This window comes from Aulonocara sp. 'chitande type north' Nkhata Bay, linkage group LG7 (assembly GCF_057382095.1).
Source record: "Aulonocara sp. 'chitande type north' Nkhata Bay isolate Kocher_YH1m ecotype deep benthic linkage group LG7, A_spYH_male_GT1.1, whole genome shotgun sequence".
Classification (NCBI taxonomy): domain Eukaryota; kingdom Metazoa; phylum Chordata; class Actinopteri; order Cichliformes; family Cichlidae; genus Aulonocara; species Aulonocara sp. 'chitande type north' Nkhata Bay.
This window is the reverse complement of record NC_141350.1, coordinates 3,276,707-3,294,155: the sequence shown is the minus strand read 5'-3', so window position 1 is coordinate 3,294,155 and position 17,449 is coordinate 3,276,707. Positions and strand designations below refer to the sequence as shown.

Genomic DNA, 17,449 nt, shown 5'->3' with positions numbered 1-17,449 from the left:
AAAATGTCACTGTGAGAGTCAGAAGCTTGAAAAACATTTCTATTAATACAGGCTAATCAAATGTCAGCAGACGGTAACCTCGTCTTTACCCGTTAAAAATGAAAGGTGCCCGTAGCCACTATCGTTCAGGCCATTTATGGAGCGAGGAAGGTGAGAACTGGACATTTAACCGATTTAGAAAAAGAAGTTTATTTTCACAAAAATCATCCGAACAAACAAGAATATCAAATACAGTTTAACAAGTAAAAATTTCTTCTGCTTTTTCTTCTCCACATTCTCAATTCCTCAAATGGTGCTACTTGCACTGTGAACGTAAGCATGATCGAAATTGACACTACGAGTTATAGAAGAGGAAGGTCGGGTCAGTAGAAAGGAGTGATGTTGCCAGACATGAAGTCCTTAGCAGTGTCCTGGTTTTGCCTGTTATGAAGGCAGAAGTTCAAACTGACAGAGAAGGTAATCGGATCTTGGCCAGTCTCAGCTTTTGGGCTGTCGCAGCAGGCCGCGGATCCTGCGGACCAGAGCCTGGATAAAAGTATAGCGAGAGCGGACCTGGCTGTACAAGCCCTCCACCTCCAGCAGCTTCCTCTGCAGGGCCTCCCCAAATCCTGCAGCCATGTCGCTTTTCAGCTGCAATCACACAGACAAGACAAAGAGATTAATTCCAGGCTAAAGGAAAAACCTGATGAAAATCTCCAAATGCTTATGGTTTAGGCCGAGGCTTAATGCATGGCTAGGAAACTGCCCCAGAATGTACAACTGTGTACAAGAGGTACAACACGTCTTAGTTTGCAGACTCATACCAGTTTACAGAAATTTCTTACCAGATCTAGATCTTGTTGGCTGACTCTGGATAGGCTTAGTCCTCGGCCTCCGCTGGCCTGCAGCCCGCTGAATGAGTCTAAAGAATTTGAACATACAGAAATGTTCATGTTTACTCAACCAGGGATGATACAGTGTCTATGCCACATCTGCTCTCAATAACCAAAAAGTGCAATGAACCTATTATTGGCATGTATTCTCTGTAACATGTGCCCCTACCATCTGCGAGGCGTGATCTGTATAAAGTGGATCCAGGCAGCAGCGAGTCTTTGGGGTCAGTGGGTATACAATGCAACAAGTAGTACTCCAGGTGACGCCACAGCACGAATAAGCATGTCTCAATCACATCTAAGCAGGAGTCAGGTCAAGGCTGTCCACAGCTTCTCATGTGGCATTTTTTTTAATAACTCTTATCAGTGTAAGATAATCAAACACTATATGGCACAGACATGATGGGCAGAGGCAGTTTCAGCGTAGCATTTATCATTCCTGGTTTAATCTTGTTAATCCCATTTCTACAAATGTGTCTGCGAGGGGCAAAGGATACAGGAGCACAAGGCCAGCAGCTTGGCTCTGTTGTTGATGAGCTGGACCAGTCGTCTCTTGGCCAGCAAGCTCCTCTGCACTGATGAGATTTTCTCCACTGCTCCTGGGCCTGAAACCAGGCCTTGGCACAACTACAGAGAAAAGGTGGTTAGAACTGACGGGAAACAACGCTAACAATCAAAACGTATGCAGGATGTGCAAGTTTATTTGGTAAACTGACGGTGGTGAAGTTATATCTCTATATACACTGTTGCATCTATCTATTACCTCCTTGAGCTCCTCAGGTGGGAGCTGATCCAGGCTCTGAAGCTTTCCCAGGCTCTGCCTGTGACTTTGGTGGAACCGGAAGAAATCAGCAGCACTATTCTTGAGCAGGTACAAGACCAAACCAAGACTAGGGACCCGAGAGTAAGCCATCGATGGCACAGTGGATGAAAGGTCTTGAAAAGAGGAGGAAGAGTCTATCGTTAAACTGAAAGTGTTTCCATAAACCGGAAACTTCAGGAACACCACAAGCTCCGAAAACATTCCATAACCATAGGCTAAGCCACATTAACGATTAGCATGAGCCAAATCCTTATTCTTCATAAGTTAGGGTAGAATATCACTGACCAGTGCGTGCTCCGTCCCTGCCAGCTGGCTCGCTGCCTGACGGGCTGAAGAGGCAGATGCTGAACTGAGCCTGGGCTGAGCTCTGCAGCAGGAGGGCCTGGCAGTACTCCATGATGTTAGCACACACCTTGGGACAAAGGACAGCAGGTTCAAGTCATTGACGATGCAGAACTGATAACCCTGATTACAGAGAGAAAACTCCAGACATTTCAGTGCCTCTCTTGTGGATTTTGCCCCAAAGTGTCCACTCCACACTTGGAATACGTAAAATATAAATATGCTAACGGGGAAGCTGGCACTGAGAATACACTTTGCATCTCCAGTTTTACCATTTACAGAATAACCGTCAAACCTGTTGCATGGCCACCTCCATCTCTTCTCGCCGTTCTGCTGAGTCTCCAGGTGCAGAGATCTCAGCCTGTTTTAGCAACCTGTCCCGCTCACTTCCTGCCAGACGGCCGAGCAGAGACAGACATAGGCGCTAAAAAAAAGAGAGAGAGAGAGACATTGCCACTTATGCAAATCTCACACTGAACAGTAGACGCAGAGGTTAAAGAGGGTTGAACAAGATAAAAGTGAAAGTTAGAACAGGTTGGTATGTAATAAAAACTAAGGGCATCATCTGACCTGGAATCTGTTAATGTGACCTTGGAACTCCATGAGCGCAGCGCTGTTGACTTCTCCACCCATCTCAAGGGCACCTGAGACATCAAGTAGTTACTGAGTCACTGATTATAAACACGTGGTTCGCATAAGGCTGATGTAACATTAAAAGAGCTTTGTGCTTTCAGTTCAGGGTGACTGCTCATCTTTGTACCTGGCAGAGCTGTTTTACTGATGATGCCAGTAAGCAGAGAAAGTTCCTGCAAAGCTCCCATACTGAGCTCCTGGCAGCGCAGCAGGGACTGAATGGTGTCTGCATGGACTATCAGCCACTGGAGAACCTGCACACAGATATTTGTTGTTACTTATTACTCGCTTTCAAATCAAAAATCAAACTCAACGATTCATTGAGTAACTCAAATAACTCCATTATTTAAAAAGAAAAAAACCACTTTGATCACTTTCTGCTTTGATGCTTTGTTTATTCCACGACTCAGTGGGGCTCATTCGTCCCCATATAAGCATGAGTGTTTCACCCACATTTGCAACTAGAAATAGACCTGCAACTGAAACTTCTCTAAAGGCACACACGTGCATCAAACGTACCACATCATTAAGCCCATGCAGCCCCCAGGCTTTCAACAAAAACACTGATAACGCATCAGCAGGGGTGAAGATGACACGTCATGGTTTAACATGAATCAAGAGTCTGTCTACGCGGCAAAGAGCAAAGAGGGGGCGACGTTAAGGAGACCATGAGCTCAGGTTTAGGGCCGCCTGGCAGGAGTCCTCAAGCAAACCATCGTGTGTCACACCAAAGGAAAGCTTTGAAGCTGCTCCCATCCAACATCTACAGTAAAGCTACAGAAGTTAAATAAAAGCATGCGTATGAAGATGAACTGTTAGCTTAGTCTGATGCAATGTTTGACTTTGGCAGTTTGCTGAAGGCTGCAGCAGGGGTGAATCTAAAGGGGGGTGTGGGGTGTACTAGACCATATTTCATTTCAAGGCTTTAATACCATTATTTTACAGATTTATGTAAAATATACAAAACAGGAAAAATGTGATATTAAGTTCATGACATTAATATTTAAGCAGATAAAAATGAAAGTATTTAGTATTTATTTATTTATTGTCATTGTCAAGAACAATGAAATTGCGTTTGGGGCTTCCATACAACCCAAAAAAAAGAAGAAAATAATAAATACCCCTTAAAACCCAAGTGTACATATTTAACCCAGTGTGACTCCAATGCAATAAGACAATCCTTAGCAATAATGTTCGTAGAAATTCAGACAAAGACCTGAGAAACATGACAAAATACAACAATGCAACCCATTCAATATTATTGTACTGTGAGATATGATATCAGATATGATAGTTATCTATTTAAGAAAGAGGGGGGGGGGGGGGGGGGGGGCAGGAGGGGGAAGAGAATAAAGATATGATGCACCATATCTTTATTCTCTTCCCCCTCCTGCCCCCCCCCCTCTTTCTTAAATAGATAACTATCATATCTGATATCATATCTCACAGTACAAGCTCACCCCCCCCTCTCTCCACAGCGAAGTAAAATACACATAGGCTAGTAAAAACTGAGCCACTAGCCCGGGACTTTCTAGGCTGGACACTGAATCATTGTTGACATCTAAACCACCACAAAGTTGTTGTTTTTTTCCTGCAGCAGGAAACGTTGCATCAAAATAGGACAAACCACAGAGAATATCCACATGCTCGAATTTCATCATTGTAGTCATGAGATATTTCTTTAAAACCTCACACTCCCACGTGCACATGTGTCATTAACACGATTAAGCAAACAGACACACACAAAAACGCATACACATGATCATATACAAAATCAACCTGAGAAGACGTCATTTTCTCTCTTTTTGCCATTTTATTTTAGGCTTTAGTTTAAGCTGCATGTATGCCTTATTTGGATTCAGCTGTTCTAGAGATTATACATCTAAGCTTCAACGTGTCCAGAACTCTGCTGCCCGTATTATCACCACATCACCCCCTCCGTCCTGCAGCAGCGTCATTGGCTCCCAGTCAAATATCGCACCAATTTTAAAATACTTTTGTAAACATTTAAGGCTATTCATCAACTCTCCCCTCCATATCTCTCTGATATGGTTCAGATCACCACTCTGCCCCCCCGCCACCATGGGCAGCAGTGCTTTCAGCTGCTCTGGAATTCCCTACCTCCTGATATAAGAAATACCACTTCCTTTTCTCTTTTCAAGGCTAGACTCAAAACTCACCTGTTCAGAAAAGCTAATCCCACATAACTTTTTCCATTCTGCTATTTTAAATCTGTTTTATCTTTAATGTTTTATGATTTTGTAAATTGCCTGCTTTTAATGTTTCTGCTGTGTACAGTGTCCTTGGGTGTTCTGAAAGGCGCTTTCAAATAACATGTATTATTATTTTTTTGTGCATTTTTGAAAAAAAAGAAGAAAAAAAGAAAATAAAAATTACAACTATTGCAAGAAACCAATGAGCAATTCATTTTGACATAACATAGGATTTCTTACCTGATAACTCAATAACTGATCGAATAATCAATTACTAAAATTTGGATTATTACAGCCCTACATTCAGCCGAGCAAAAAAAAAAAAATCAACCAAACCAGAACAGGAAATAAAATAATAAACTCAGACACGTGACAATATTTGAAATGACAAAGCTCAGGTCTAACAACATTACACACTTACTTGTGCTGCCCCCTGCTGGTGATTTATGGAGGTGGAAGTCAGAATCACTTGAAAGAGCCTTAAGGTTGGTAAAAGAATCTGTCTGTAACGGTCCATAGGGCTGGGGATGAAGCCTGATGGGTCCCTCATCACCCTGCAAACCATAGAGGAACAGATGCAAACACAAGGGAAACTAGAAATATAGATTTCAACAGCTCTGAATAAAGGGCAGAGTTGTTTTAAAAAGGGATAGAAGATGTTTACATATCAAATATAAGAACTTTTTAAAAAGACAGCTAGTCCTCTCACTCTCTCCTCCTATCCCCACATCCATACCTGTGTGCGTCGCTGTCGGGCACCATGTCAAACACCTGACACTCCATCAGCTGTGCCACCAGCCCACAGCGCAACAGCTCCACGGCTCCCTGCCCCGTCTTAGCCACACGAGTCAGCAGAGCCTAAACACGCAAACAAGCTTGTAGCTTCACAATCTTCCACTCATTGAGGCTGCTGTGTTCAATTTTAGAAACTAAATACTGAAAACTGTCTCCTCACCATCTTGCTTTCAAAGATGTAGAGTGGTTTGAGGAGAGGTGGCTGTGGTGTGAGCAGGCTCTGTAGCGCCACATCATCCTGCCTCAAGCTCTCCACCAACGACCGCAGGTAGCCACTGTTGCAAATATACAGCAGCCACTGATTCTGACGGTCAATTGACAGGATACGGTCCAGCACGGCCATGGCCAGCATCTAACAGGGCGGGGGGGCAGAATACTTGTTAGGCTTGGTTAACATTAAAACAGAGAGGTGTTGATAGAAGCAAAAGATACTTGGCATTCCAGAAAAGCATGTTAGGATGCTTCAAGATTGGGGGCAAAGAAAAAAAATCACCAAGAGGCTGAAATAGGCAGAGAAAGCTTCATGTAGGTTTAACCCTTACTCTGCTAATTTCATGGCCGTCACAGGCATCTCGGCACACAACCTCCATGAGGGCCTTGCCGTAGCTCTCGATGATCGCAAGGTTCTCCCGCTGCAGTTTGGAGAAACCATCTTCAGGAGCTGTGAGACGTTCCCACATTGCTTTGCCTGCTGCAAACACAAAGACATTTTCTCAGACAAACCCACCGTTCCTTTGAAATGATACTAACAGACAGTATATGTCAGAAAACACTAACAATGACTTTTTTGTCAAATAAAGAGAGGTCCAAAAGGACTCTCTTATTATAACCTGCAGTGTGTGATTGCTTCTGTGTACCTGTCTGCAGAGTGTCTGGTTCTTCAGGTTTCTGGGCAATTTGCAGATAATACAGCAGAGAGCCATACAGGTGAGCACGCAGACGCTGATATCCGCCTCCTTAAGGTGTGAAAGACATTACAAAAACGTACTGGGATCAAAGTATATCCTGAAAAGTTTCCCCATGTGAGAAATGTGGGTTTATGAGTCACTAACCAGTAGAAAGTATAAAGTCCAGCAGCTTGCGCAGGATCAGGTGCAGCGCAGAGTTGGCGATTGACGCAAAGCCAGAGGATGCTTCTAATCCCACCCCCTGCTGCTGCTCAGACAGCACTGATTGGCTGAGGTGAGCTGTCAGTGTGAAGACCGCTCCGGCAACAATGGGCATCAACTCCCCTGCTGCATCCTCTGATAACACCTAGACAAAGCACAGTTACAAAAACTTGAGTATTGAACACTGAGACCAGTTCCTTATTGGACAGGACTGGATATTACTGCTACGCTGACGTGATCACTGACCTTATCGTGCAGGTCCAGCAGCAGATCCCTGATGATGAGCTGCCGCTCATCAGCAGGTATCAGATCAGCTGGGCAGGCAGTCAGCAGCGTCTCCACCAGACTCCTCCAGGACTGCAGCGCATGCCGCTTTGCACTCAGGCTCCGACGGACACGGTTACGTTCCACCACTTGCTGCAGGATTGAGTTCACCTCCTAAGGCAAAGTAAACAGTAATGGAATTTAATTACAGCTTTCAGCTAAAATTACAGGACGTCAGTTTGTGAGTTTCACTCACTTCCATTAACAGGGGCCTCTGTCCAATCGCTGCCATTCCCTGCAGCGCGTTCACCTCGGCGACCAGCACTCTGTGAAGCAACTGTGAGGAAAATGAAAACCAACTTCAGAGGCTGAAACAACACATCAGATCAAGAAAATACATTAGACATCGTATCCGGAAACGTACCTTAACGTTGCACACAGTATGTCCCTGCTCATTGACGTGCTCACAGTTGGAGATCACCTGCTCTATCTGAGTGCGTTCAAAGAAGTCCAGCTGCAGCAGCTCAGGCATATCCTGGCTGAATTCGATGGCATCCAGCACGCTCAGTAACTTCCTGCGCACTGATGATGAAAAGCGAGACGATCTGGGGTCATTCTTAAAAACTCCTCACATGTATTCTTCTAATATCTTTCTAAATTTGAAGGTGGACTTGTGACACGAACCTTTAGAAACTGTGTCAAAATGCAGAAAACCGCTGACTGATCTAGTCTCGTCTTCCATGCCAGATTCCCCATCTGCTAAAAAATAAAAAGGTTTTAGGTGCATATTGTAAATTTCCTTTGCAATAAACAGGACTGTCAGCTGTGAGGGCTTGAAAGTTTTCTAAAAAGATCCTTTAAGCTTTTATTTACAGCCATGGAAAGTATAGAGCAACTTTCCTTTACCTGCATGCTGAGCGTGTGGCTGGTCATCCAGCAGGAGGCTGACGAGGCGCTGTGTATGGGAACGCTGGCGGTTGAGTGAGGTCACTCTCAGCTCGATTGCAGCCGTTTTCATGAGCCAAGACATCTGGGAGAGGGCAGCAATCTGGTTACCTGAGGAGAAGAAGGAAGAGAGAAAAGAATCCTGCAGTGTTTTCTGCCCATTATTTCCTCCTTGCATGGATACACAACAACTCGTTTCAAATTAATGCTACTGCTTTGTTGGTAAAACGCCTTTTATTTAACAAGGTTAGCAGGGATTCTGAGCTCACTTGGCAGGATGAAGGGCAGGTGTTGCAGGTGTGAGAACAGGAAATCCTGACTGGTCCTCAAGTAGCGCATTGTGGGTCCAGATGTGTCTGGACAAGCACACAGCTGGTAGATCACCTGAGAGAAAAAGAAAACCAGACAAACACAAAGAAATTTGAAATATTCTGTAACATAAAATCCTCCTGCTAGCTGAGATACATCTCTCACTGCAGAGATTGGGCCTCGTTTAAACAGGGCTCGCAAAATCGCTAGCCCGACGTCCCGGGGCTAGCGATTTTTCTGGTCGGGCTACCAAAGTCCATCTCAGCCCTGCCCGTCAGGCTGTCATAGGAAGAAAAAAATATGTCAATGCTTTTGCATTCTTTGGCAAACGTAGCTGTCAGTATGTGACATAATGAAATCGCGTTTGAATTTCCGCTTGTTTTTTGCTTCACTTTCACTTTGCGATGGCGCAAACTGTGAATAGAGAGCGGCAGCTACTGACTGGTGAGTGACAGATTAGTTGCGCACCAGTTCCTCTGACATCGTCTTATCACTCATTAGCTTACTATTCAAACGTGACAAGTGAAATCTCCCGCAGCAAGCTTCAACCTGTGATGCAGGTTGATTGCGCAGAGAATCGCTGATCATTGGCTGATCGGTGGCGCCAGTGTCCGGCAGCCTCGCCTCTGTCAGTGCGCCCCAGGGTGGCTGTGGCTACAATGTAGCTGCCATCACCAGTGTGTGAATGTGTGTGTGAATGGGTGGATGACTGGATATGTAAAGCGCTTTGGGGTCCTTAGGGACTAGTAAAGCGCTATATAAATACAGGCCATTATGCAAGTGCCTGTGTAAAAGCAGATGGATTTACGCAGGTATTTTAGTTCTGCAGAGCCAAATAAGACAGGTCAGGGTGAAGAAGGGACCGCCAATCAGAAAGCCGATCACAAAACGGAAAAGATATGACAAATCAGGCTATGAGGCAAAAACAAAAGCGCAGCTTTTTTTTGGTTTCATGGACAAAAGAATTTCTGTGGCTGGAATATGACGAGCTAAATAACATCATGTTCTGCCGGGTGTGTCTTCTTTCCTTCGATTTCTGAGTCAACAAGCTATGGAAGCCCGTTCCTACCACTAAATAAAAACAAAACAGCTAGTATCCATTACTTTTCTCAAAATTTTGAGTTAATAACTCAAAATTTTGAGTTGTGGATCCTTTTTTTTTTTTTTTTTTTTAGTGGCGGAAACGGGCTTCCATAACAAGCACCTTTGTTACTGGGACCAGTAATTTTAAGAAAGACCCCATTAGAACCCATGAGAAATGCAAGAAATGCATTATTGCTCAGTCTGCAGTATCTTTCCCAGAACAAACGCCAATTGCAAAAAACTACTAAAAATAAACCAAGCACAACAAGAAGTCCAGAAGAAACGCAGAAGAAAAAGCTGTTTAGAACAGCGCGATGTTGCAAAGAGTGAACTACCTTTGGCACAATGTAGCAGCCTTTGCAAACAAAGCAAATGATCTTGGTTCCACTTACCTCTTAAACGTGACTTCAGTGGAAATGTCAGATTCAGGATCTGACACAGACTGATCCATGTTCTACACAGTTCTTACAAGTTCATAGAAATTTCTGTTCAATTAGAACCAAATATTAGAGTTGATGATTGTATTTTTTTTTTTTTTACAGTTGTTGTAATTTGTGTCTTAACAATTTTTTAAGTCAATCAAAAAATTGTCCTTTATTTTTTTCAGGCTACTTAAATTTATTTTGGGCTACCAAAAACTGAAGAGTGTCTGCCGGAAGGGCTACCAGAGATTTTGAATTTTGCGAGCGCTGTTAAATATTACCTGGTAGCAGAGCTCAGCCAGGTGCGGGGCCTGCTGTGTGAGTGCAGGTCCCGATCTTTTCTCTGTGCCTCTCTGCAGCCGACTCAGGATGGCGTGCAGGCAGCTACGCGGGCACCCTAACACACCTGTAAGACAAACACACTTAAATCATCTGATTTTCTTTCCACTTAATCCATAAAAGGTTCAAACGGTGTTAAACATCATAACTGCTACTAAAATGAACATATTCACTGTAAAGGCCAAACTCTCACCCGGGTCCTGGAGATTGGTTGACGACACAGGCTTCTTCACTTCATAGCCCAAAAGATAAAGGGCCAGATTTGGTGCCTTCAACTCCAAAGACGTAATGAGCAGGTTCAAAATATGGATCTGGGTTTCGTGCCGGATCCTTGCCACCTTCTTTTGTGAGTCTACGTCTGAAAGTTAGTATTTAAGGTGTAAATTAGTAAGTCTGAGTGTGACAGGTTTAATAATTGATAGGTGAAGATCGTCTCACCATCTTTCTCTGTGCCCTCCTCTGCGTCTTCATTGTCCAGACACTCCACAAAGCCTGCCATGAGCTTGTCACTTACAGCCTGAAGTGGAGACGTTTAAATTAATGCCTGCTTTAACACAGCTAACGCTTACATGCACACAGCAAAAACACCCCAAGGTTTCATGAAACCTGTTCCAAGTCACCTTGAAAATTTCAATACTGTTCAAGCCGTTTTCTTACACAGATCTAATTTACTAATATATACTGAAAGACAAACGAGTTTATATCGAGGCAACTGTTCCATCCAATTCAAAGTATGACACGCGTTTCCAGACTGTTCCGACTTGGACGTACCTGGTCATGTGTGAAGTCTCCCACCAGCCTGATCTGAATGTTTGGGTAGTTGGCGATGCGACGCAGAATCTTGGCGCTCTGGAAGGCGGCCTCTGGGTTTGAGCTGCTGTGGTAAAGATACCTGCCAAAGACAAACGGCAGAGTTCAGAACTGTGCTGCAAAGACTGAGTTATAAGCTTTACTGAATAGCCAACATTAATAAAAAGTGAACAAAAATACATTACAGTTCAAACATTATTTTAAAAAATTAAAAAAGGATGTGTTTACCTCGCAATGTTGACAATGTGATCAGCCCTTCTGGTTTGAGGGCTGACGCCTTGGAGGAGCTGCTCCAGGGGAGAAACCAGCAGAGAGGCCTGGCTCTCCCTAAGAAGATCCATGAACACTGCTTCCTTCTGCAGAGCCAAGTCCAAAAGGCACAAGCAGTGCAATACTGCAGACTGCAAGTGCTTTTTACCTGTAAGGGCAGAGTGATGCACTCTTCTGTCAGAACAAAGACACAAGTTCTCTCCATTTGCCTAACAGCGGTGCATGCTTTCTCACCGGGGAAAGGTGCATAGGTGTCCAGCTGGCGGACCCCCTCCTCCAGCAGGCTGAGGCAGAGTGCCAGCATGGGCGAGTCATTGAGCAGGTGGAACATGATGCTGTGGCCCGGAGGCTTATGGGCCGGGACCTGCTCACCCTGCAGTTCCACAATCTCCTGGACAAAGTCAGACGGCTGGGGCTCGTAGTCCCGCAGCAGCTTGTGGAACACCTCGAGGACAGAGTCGGCTACCTCCCACTGGGAGACGGCAACGAAATGAAGGGGGGGGGGGGGGGGGGACAAAATGAGCAGATTTACACAGTTAAAAGTGAATCTATGTTTCGTGTCTACACCTTGACGCTAGGAGGGAGCATTACCTTCTCAGCAGGGCGACGATACGCTCTGGTGGGGAAGGGGAGGAACACAGAGTCACGCAAGAAGTTCAAGTAGGGCTGAAAGCCGGGCACACGCAACCCTGCTCCTAAATTAACGGGCAGGCTTCCCTCCACCAAGGTGCTGATCAGGTGGCAGAAAGATCGTGTCAGTGGGTACTCCTCACAGCTCGACTCGATCTCATTCAGCTCCACCTGATGGCCATGAAAATAATTCACAAAGTTTGAGTCACGTCCCTCTTTTTACAGGATGTTTAGCAATCGATCAAATTAAAGTAAAACTTTTAGTCTCCAGCTGTTTTACTGATCTATGATGCAGATCTGTAACGGCCCAATTACAGCAGACCTGCTCAGAGCGCCAATTTTACAAACAGAAGAACATTTAAAGACAAATCAGACCGATAACCTGTCTGCATTGTTTTTCTTTACAACAAGACAGGCTTAAATGTCACCCTCTGACCATTACGCTTGCTGAGGAGAAAAAACAAAAACAACTAAAATCTCACCTCTATCCCTGCTGCTTGTCTCTGTCCGGGGGCTCGCACCGTCTGAAGGATCTGTTTGACAACAAAATGAGAAGCTTCAAAACACGAAGTTACAGATAGAAACACAAGAGTGACGATGTTTATTTTCTGGAAATTAGGTTTTAAGAAATGGCTGCAATCATGAGGACTGGACATTTGCATGTTTACAGCATCTTATAGTCATTTCAGTGGTGAGAGCATTGGTGTCTGCTGACAGCTTTAGTGCAGAAATTAAGCTTAACATGTAGAGAAATATCGTAAGAGTAGAAAGGGAGTCTGTGACTTTCTGATATTATCATAATTCATATTTTATTTGCACATGACAAACAATGTTGACCCTATCAGTGTAAACTCTTGTCATTTTTAATAAAAATAAAACATTGTTCTGTTTTACCTGCGTGTACTCCAGCGACTGCCAGAGTGAAGCAGCGATCTCCGGTGACTTTCCAAACGCTGCCAGGCAGTGCAGGAGCTCAGCTTTCAGGACGGGAGGAACGCTGCACTGAAGCAATCCCAACATCACGACAGCTGGGGTCCACTGGGGATGCTCGCACAAGGCCAGTCGAGCATTTTCACTCTAGAGAAGATAGAAATTAACATCTGACTTTGTGGTATTTTACACCCACATAGCAGCACAAATCCATGCCTGTTGTGGCATACCCATGTGATGATGGTGGTGAGCAACTGCAAAAACGAGGTAAGTCCTTCCATCTCTCTTTGGGTGATGCCCCTGAGTGGCGGGTGGCGGTAGTGAGCCGAATCTGGATTTGGGAGGTCTCGTCGCAGGTTTTCATGGTACAGCATGAGTGAGTGAAAAAAATGTTCCCAGGACACCGGACTGCCTGAGACTCCCTGGATGTTGTCACCTGAACAAGATTAGTATGCATTAGAGAACACTGCAGTACACGCTGGTAAGGTTTTTGATTTAAATAATTATAAATAATAATGAACCCAGACAGTATTCTAATGGTGTAAATAAAATAAAAATTTAAATGTTGTTTTATTTAAAAAACAAACAAACAAACAGACAAACACATTATTATTATTATTACAACATAATAAAGTTCCTTTTGTGGAAAGGCTTAACTTCAAATCGAATGTGTTGATTTCAACTGAAATATCACTAAAAGAAATAAAGACTAAATTTAGTCTTACTGTGTGCTGCCCCGTTGGTCTTAAGCAGGCTGAAGCAGTAATGAGCACACTGAGGGCCATTGGCAAGTCCTTTTAACATACGGAGATAGGAGATGTAGAGGGTGGACGGCAGAAGGTCTCCCATCTGACGTACAAACTTGGACAAAACCACCTGTGTCAACAATCACAAAATATAAAAACACCTTTAAACAAAAAGAAGCCACGGACACACACACCCCTCCTCCCCAAATCTAAATCAATTGGACAATCAGTAACAGTAGTCACAAAAACACGGACCCTACCTGTTTATGTGGAGGTCTTTGCAGGGCCATTCCCAGATAAGAACCCTGCAGGGAGCTGTGTTGAAGAGACTCCGTGGGACACCAGAACTCCAAACCCAGCTCTAATCCAAATGGGTCCTTGCTGTAAAACTCCCCTATCTGAAAACACAAACCAAAAATTCTCATCGATCAGTAATAAAAGGTTAGAGGTAATACTGCCTCGTATGTATATATGGATATGTAAAAAAAAAACAAACCACTAACCAGGATCATGAGGTGGTCCAAGTCCTTCCGCAATGACGACGGAAGCTCGCTGTCCATCTGTAAGGACATGTGCACGAGGCGGGCATCCTCATCGGCACGGTTACGAAGCTGCTTCACCTGCAAAAAGCCAAAATACGCTTGTTACATATTTAAATTAAGATGCAAAAATAGATAAATAAATGAAATGTGATAATTACAGAATGTTGAATCTGATAAGTTAAAATCCATATTATAGTTTTACATGTCAGTCTTAAGTTAAAAGCACCTGCAGCATCTCTTACCTTCATTGGCATAAGAGCCAGAAAGTCTGTGATGAGTGAATGGACGCGGCGGATGTAAAACTCTTCCTGGGAAAAACTCTCACATCCCAGAATGCCCTCTTTCATAAACAAGAAGACATCGCCCAGGAGAGCCTGATCAGCCAGAGCCTCATCTGCCTCGGTGAACTCAACCAGTGCTGCACAAAAATACACGTACAATAAGATGAAATGGCTGTTATCTCAGAAAACGTAAGAATTAGAAGGGCATTTTTAATGGAGACTCAGGGAATGCAGTGCTTACCTGAGCCCTGTGGCAGCTGGGAAAGGACTCTCAGCAACAGAGCCCACGCCAGTCGACACACGGCCTGCAGCCCCGGAAGCTTCCATGGTTGGCTGTCCATCAGGCGACTGTGCACTGCAGACACATACTGCCTTTCTGTCAGCAATGGAAGTGCCTGGAGCAAATCTGGAGGAAAACACACGCAGGCAGATGATTTTTGGAATCAGTGATTTCAACAGGAAAAAAAGAAAGAAAACCAAAACCATCAACACGAACTTACCATCTCTATCTTCAGTCCCCTGCTCTATGAAACTGACATCCAAGCAGTAGAGCAGTGCCATAACCAGAGCCAGGCTAACACTGTCCAGTGAGCCATCAGCCTGAGCTGTAACTGTCTCCAGGTGGCCAATGAGTGCCAGAGTGTCATCTTTTGACAGGGGTGATTGGCAGGTCCATGAAAACAGGCTGTCTGCAAGCGCCTGTCGGCATTCCTTGATGAGGTCTGCAACCTGGTGACAGATGCAGAAACTACATGTAATCCATATTTTCCATAATCCACTCTGCATTCCTACACTCTATGTTTCTATGTTGAGAGAATTAGTGGCACTGTATTGTTCCTTTAACACTGGAAAAAGAAAACAAAGCAATTTGAAGATTTATATCTTTGGTTAAAATTTATACAAAAGATTACTTCCCACCTCCTTCCTGTGCTTTTCGTTGCCCAATCCGCGTTCTTTCTGCAGGCGTTCAAACTCACGCGTCACGCTTATCTCTGACACCAAAGTTAGGATGCGTTTGGTCAGACCTTGGCTCATGAGCTCATCTGTAAATCGTGTTGTCAAAGCCACCAGCTCTCCACTGAAGGAGAAAACAAATGACATTGTCAAACATAAGATTCAAATAGAACAGAATAGAATAGAATAGAATAGAATAGAATAGAATAATCCTTTAATTGTCCCACAAGGGGAAATTTGGATGTAACAGCAGTCAGAAAGACACATATACAAACAAACAGTACACAAGACACAGAACAGAAACACACACAATTTTTACATATTTACATCAAGGACAATGGTCACCAAAAAAATACAAGCAGGACAAAAACACCTTCATCATACGGGACCTTAACAGCATCTATCACTGTTTCATTGTACTACTTTTAGACACCGTTATTACCTAAGATCCAGGGTGAAGGTCTTGCCCTGTCGTGACTGAATGAGTGTGCGCAGAGAGTTGGCCATACAAAGTTTTCCATCCCAGTAAAGTAACACGGCCACTAGGCCTCGTGTCAGTCCTGGAAAATAGGGCTGCTGCTGTTCACCTGGAGAGAGATGATTACATAAAAGAAACAGAGCTCAATCTCAGTGTTTGATCAGGACAATCCATAGAACCTGCTACACAATTAACTACAGTGACACTTTACCTATAAGATGAAATGGAATTAATCTATGCTGGATAAAGTTGGGGATTTTTTCCCTTCATGTTACCTGCCAAGAGAAGCTCCAAAGCTGCCAACTCTCCAATGTCAAAGAGATCACTGAGGATGAAAGCCTCTGTCAGAAGCTGTTCTGGAAGGAGCCGTGACCCCTGCTGACCTTGGATGGCGATGCCTTCTGTGCTGGCTTTACGCACTTTCTCTCTTTGCTCTGCACTTTTTGGCTAAAAATGAAGAGAAGACAAGACGCTGTTAATATCAGAGTCTCGGAGGACAGACTGTAACTACAAGCTACACATTGGAGAAAAAACAAAAACAAAAAACAAACACCCGTGACCTGCGTGTGTGAGAAATTACAGTGTTTTAAATGACCTATTCATGCCATCTTACCGGGTTCTTAAAAAGTGACAGAAAGTGAGGTTTGTGTTTCTTCAGCTGTAGGTCTAGGAGGTGAACACTCTCGGGCTGTCTCCTTAACACAGCTCCGTCCACTGTCTCCCAGAGCTCTTTCAGTGGCCCCCACAGACTGGCTCCTGACGGAGTAAACACGCTTCAGATGTTTTGGGTCGTCACACAAGTATGCAAACAACTAATTTCTAGTCATTTCGAGTTAATTTGCTATAACCATGCTTGTTAACACCACTGCGGCATTTTGCCTATCCTATAGACACTAAAAGATTCCAGAAGTATAGTACAGACACTTCTTTGCCTCCCCGGAGTTGTTAGTTTCACTTTTATTTCAAGCTGATCTATCAGACAAGTCGTGTCATCCCTCCCTGCTATTTCAGGTTGAGTGTGGGAATTAGTTCGATGTAAATGAGTAAAACTAATTTGTTATTTAACCTCAGCTAACTTAACGTCTATTTGCTATGGGCAAGGCTAAGCTATGTTAGCCTGACAGACCCAACAACATGTGGTCAAAACATATCATAATCGACAAATCTGCGGCCAAGAAGCGCATATATCTGCGCTTCAGTGCATAACAGAGGTTGAGATTTGATGCAATAATTAAACAAAATCCAATTATTTAATAAAATATACACCTTACCCGAATTTACCGCCATCTGCGCCGCCATGATACGCTCACTAAGTTGGACAGAAGCTTCTGGGTTTGTGCCGGTGTGAAATTTAAAACGATAACTTCTGTAATGCTTTGGTCGCTTTTAGTGAACAACGAATCTATCAGTCCTAATTTAATGTCCCCGCTGGTTAGTTGAGTAGATTAAATATCTTATTTCATGATTATGTGGGCTCTTTTCAGGCGGGGTCCTCCGAATGATGGCCCCGTCCTCATTAGCAATTATGGGAATTGTAGTTCTTGTAAGTTAAAGCGTTTAAGGCATTTAATTATATCTACAATATGTAAACTTTAAAAAAAAAAGATTAAAAAATAAAATATTTTAGGAGACTTATATAAAGCAATACTTGAAAAAATA

At 43.7% G+C, this 17,449-nt stretch overlaps 1 protein-coding gene across 4 annotated transcripts; it reads right to left on the bottom strand.

Annotated features, from left to right (window-relative positions):
• Positions 1-151: 151 nt before the first annotated feature.
• On the bottom strand, positions 152-17,311 carry nup205 (nucleoporin 205). Of its 4 annotated transcripts, none has more exons than XM_086297985.1 (42): positions 17,062-17,311; positions 16,404-16,546; positions 16,066-16,237; positions 15,755-15,899; positions 15,277-15,436; positions 14,859-15,087; positions 14,600-14,764; positions 14,320-14,495; positions 14,039-14,155; positions 13,796-13,933; positions 13,515-13,665; positions 13,020-13,225; positions 12,754-12,936; positions 12,342-12,392; positions 11,821-12,030; positions 11,464-11,701; positions 11,188-11,377; positions 10,921-11,041; positions 10,588-10,666; positions 10,343-10,507; positions 10,092-10,216; positions 8,266-8,380; positions 7,958-8,107; positions 7,736-7,810; positions 7,476-7,633; positions 7,308-7,388; positions 7,034-7,225; positions 6,731-6,932; positions 6,536-6,634; positions 6,221-6,366; positions 5,839-6,030; positions 5,620-5,741; positions 5,305-5,437; positions 2,798-2,924; positions 2,608-2,681; positions 2,333-2,461; positions 1,981-2,107; positions 1,636-1,808; positions 1,370-1,499; positions 1,042-1,170; positions 825-901; positions 152-630 (listed from the first exon to the last, which is right to left on the bottom strand). In XM_086297985.1, exons 1-42 carry the CDS (start codon positions 17,087-17,089, stop codon positions 478-480), a joined length of 5,976 nt encoding a protein of 1,991 aa, XP_086154111.1. In that variant the 5' UTR covers positions 17,090-17,311; the 3' UTR covers positions 152-477. The 4 variants fall into 4 exon arrangements, with proteins under 4 accessions (XP_086154111.1, XP_086154112.1, XP_086154109.1 ...); XM_086297986.1 differs by having other exon boundaries at positions 7,736-7,807; XM_086297983.1 differs by having other exon boundaries at positions 6,221-6,369; positions 17,062-17,310.
• Between the last annotated feature and the right edge of the window lie 138 nt (positions 17,312-17,449).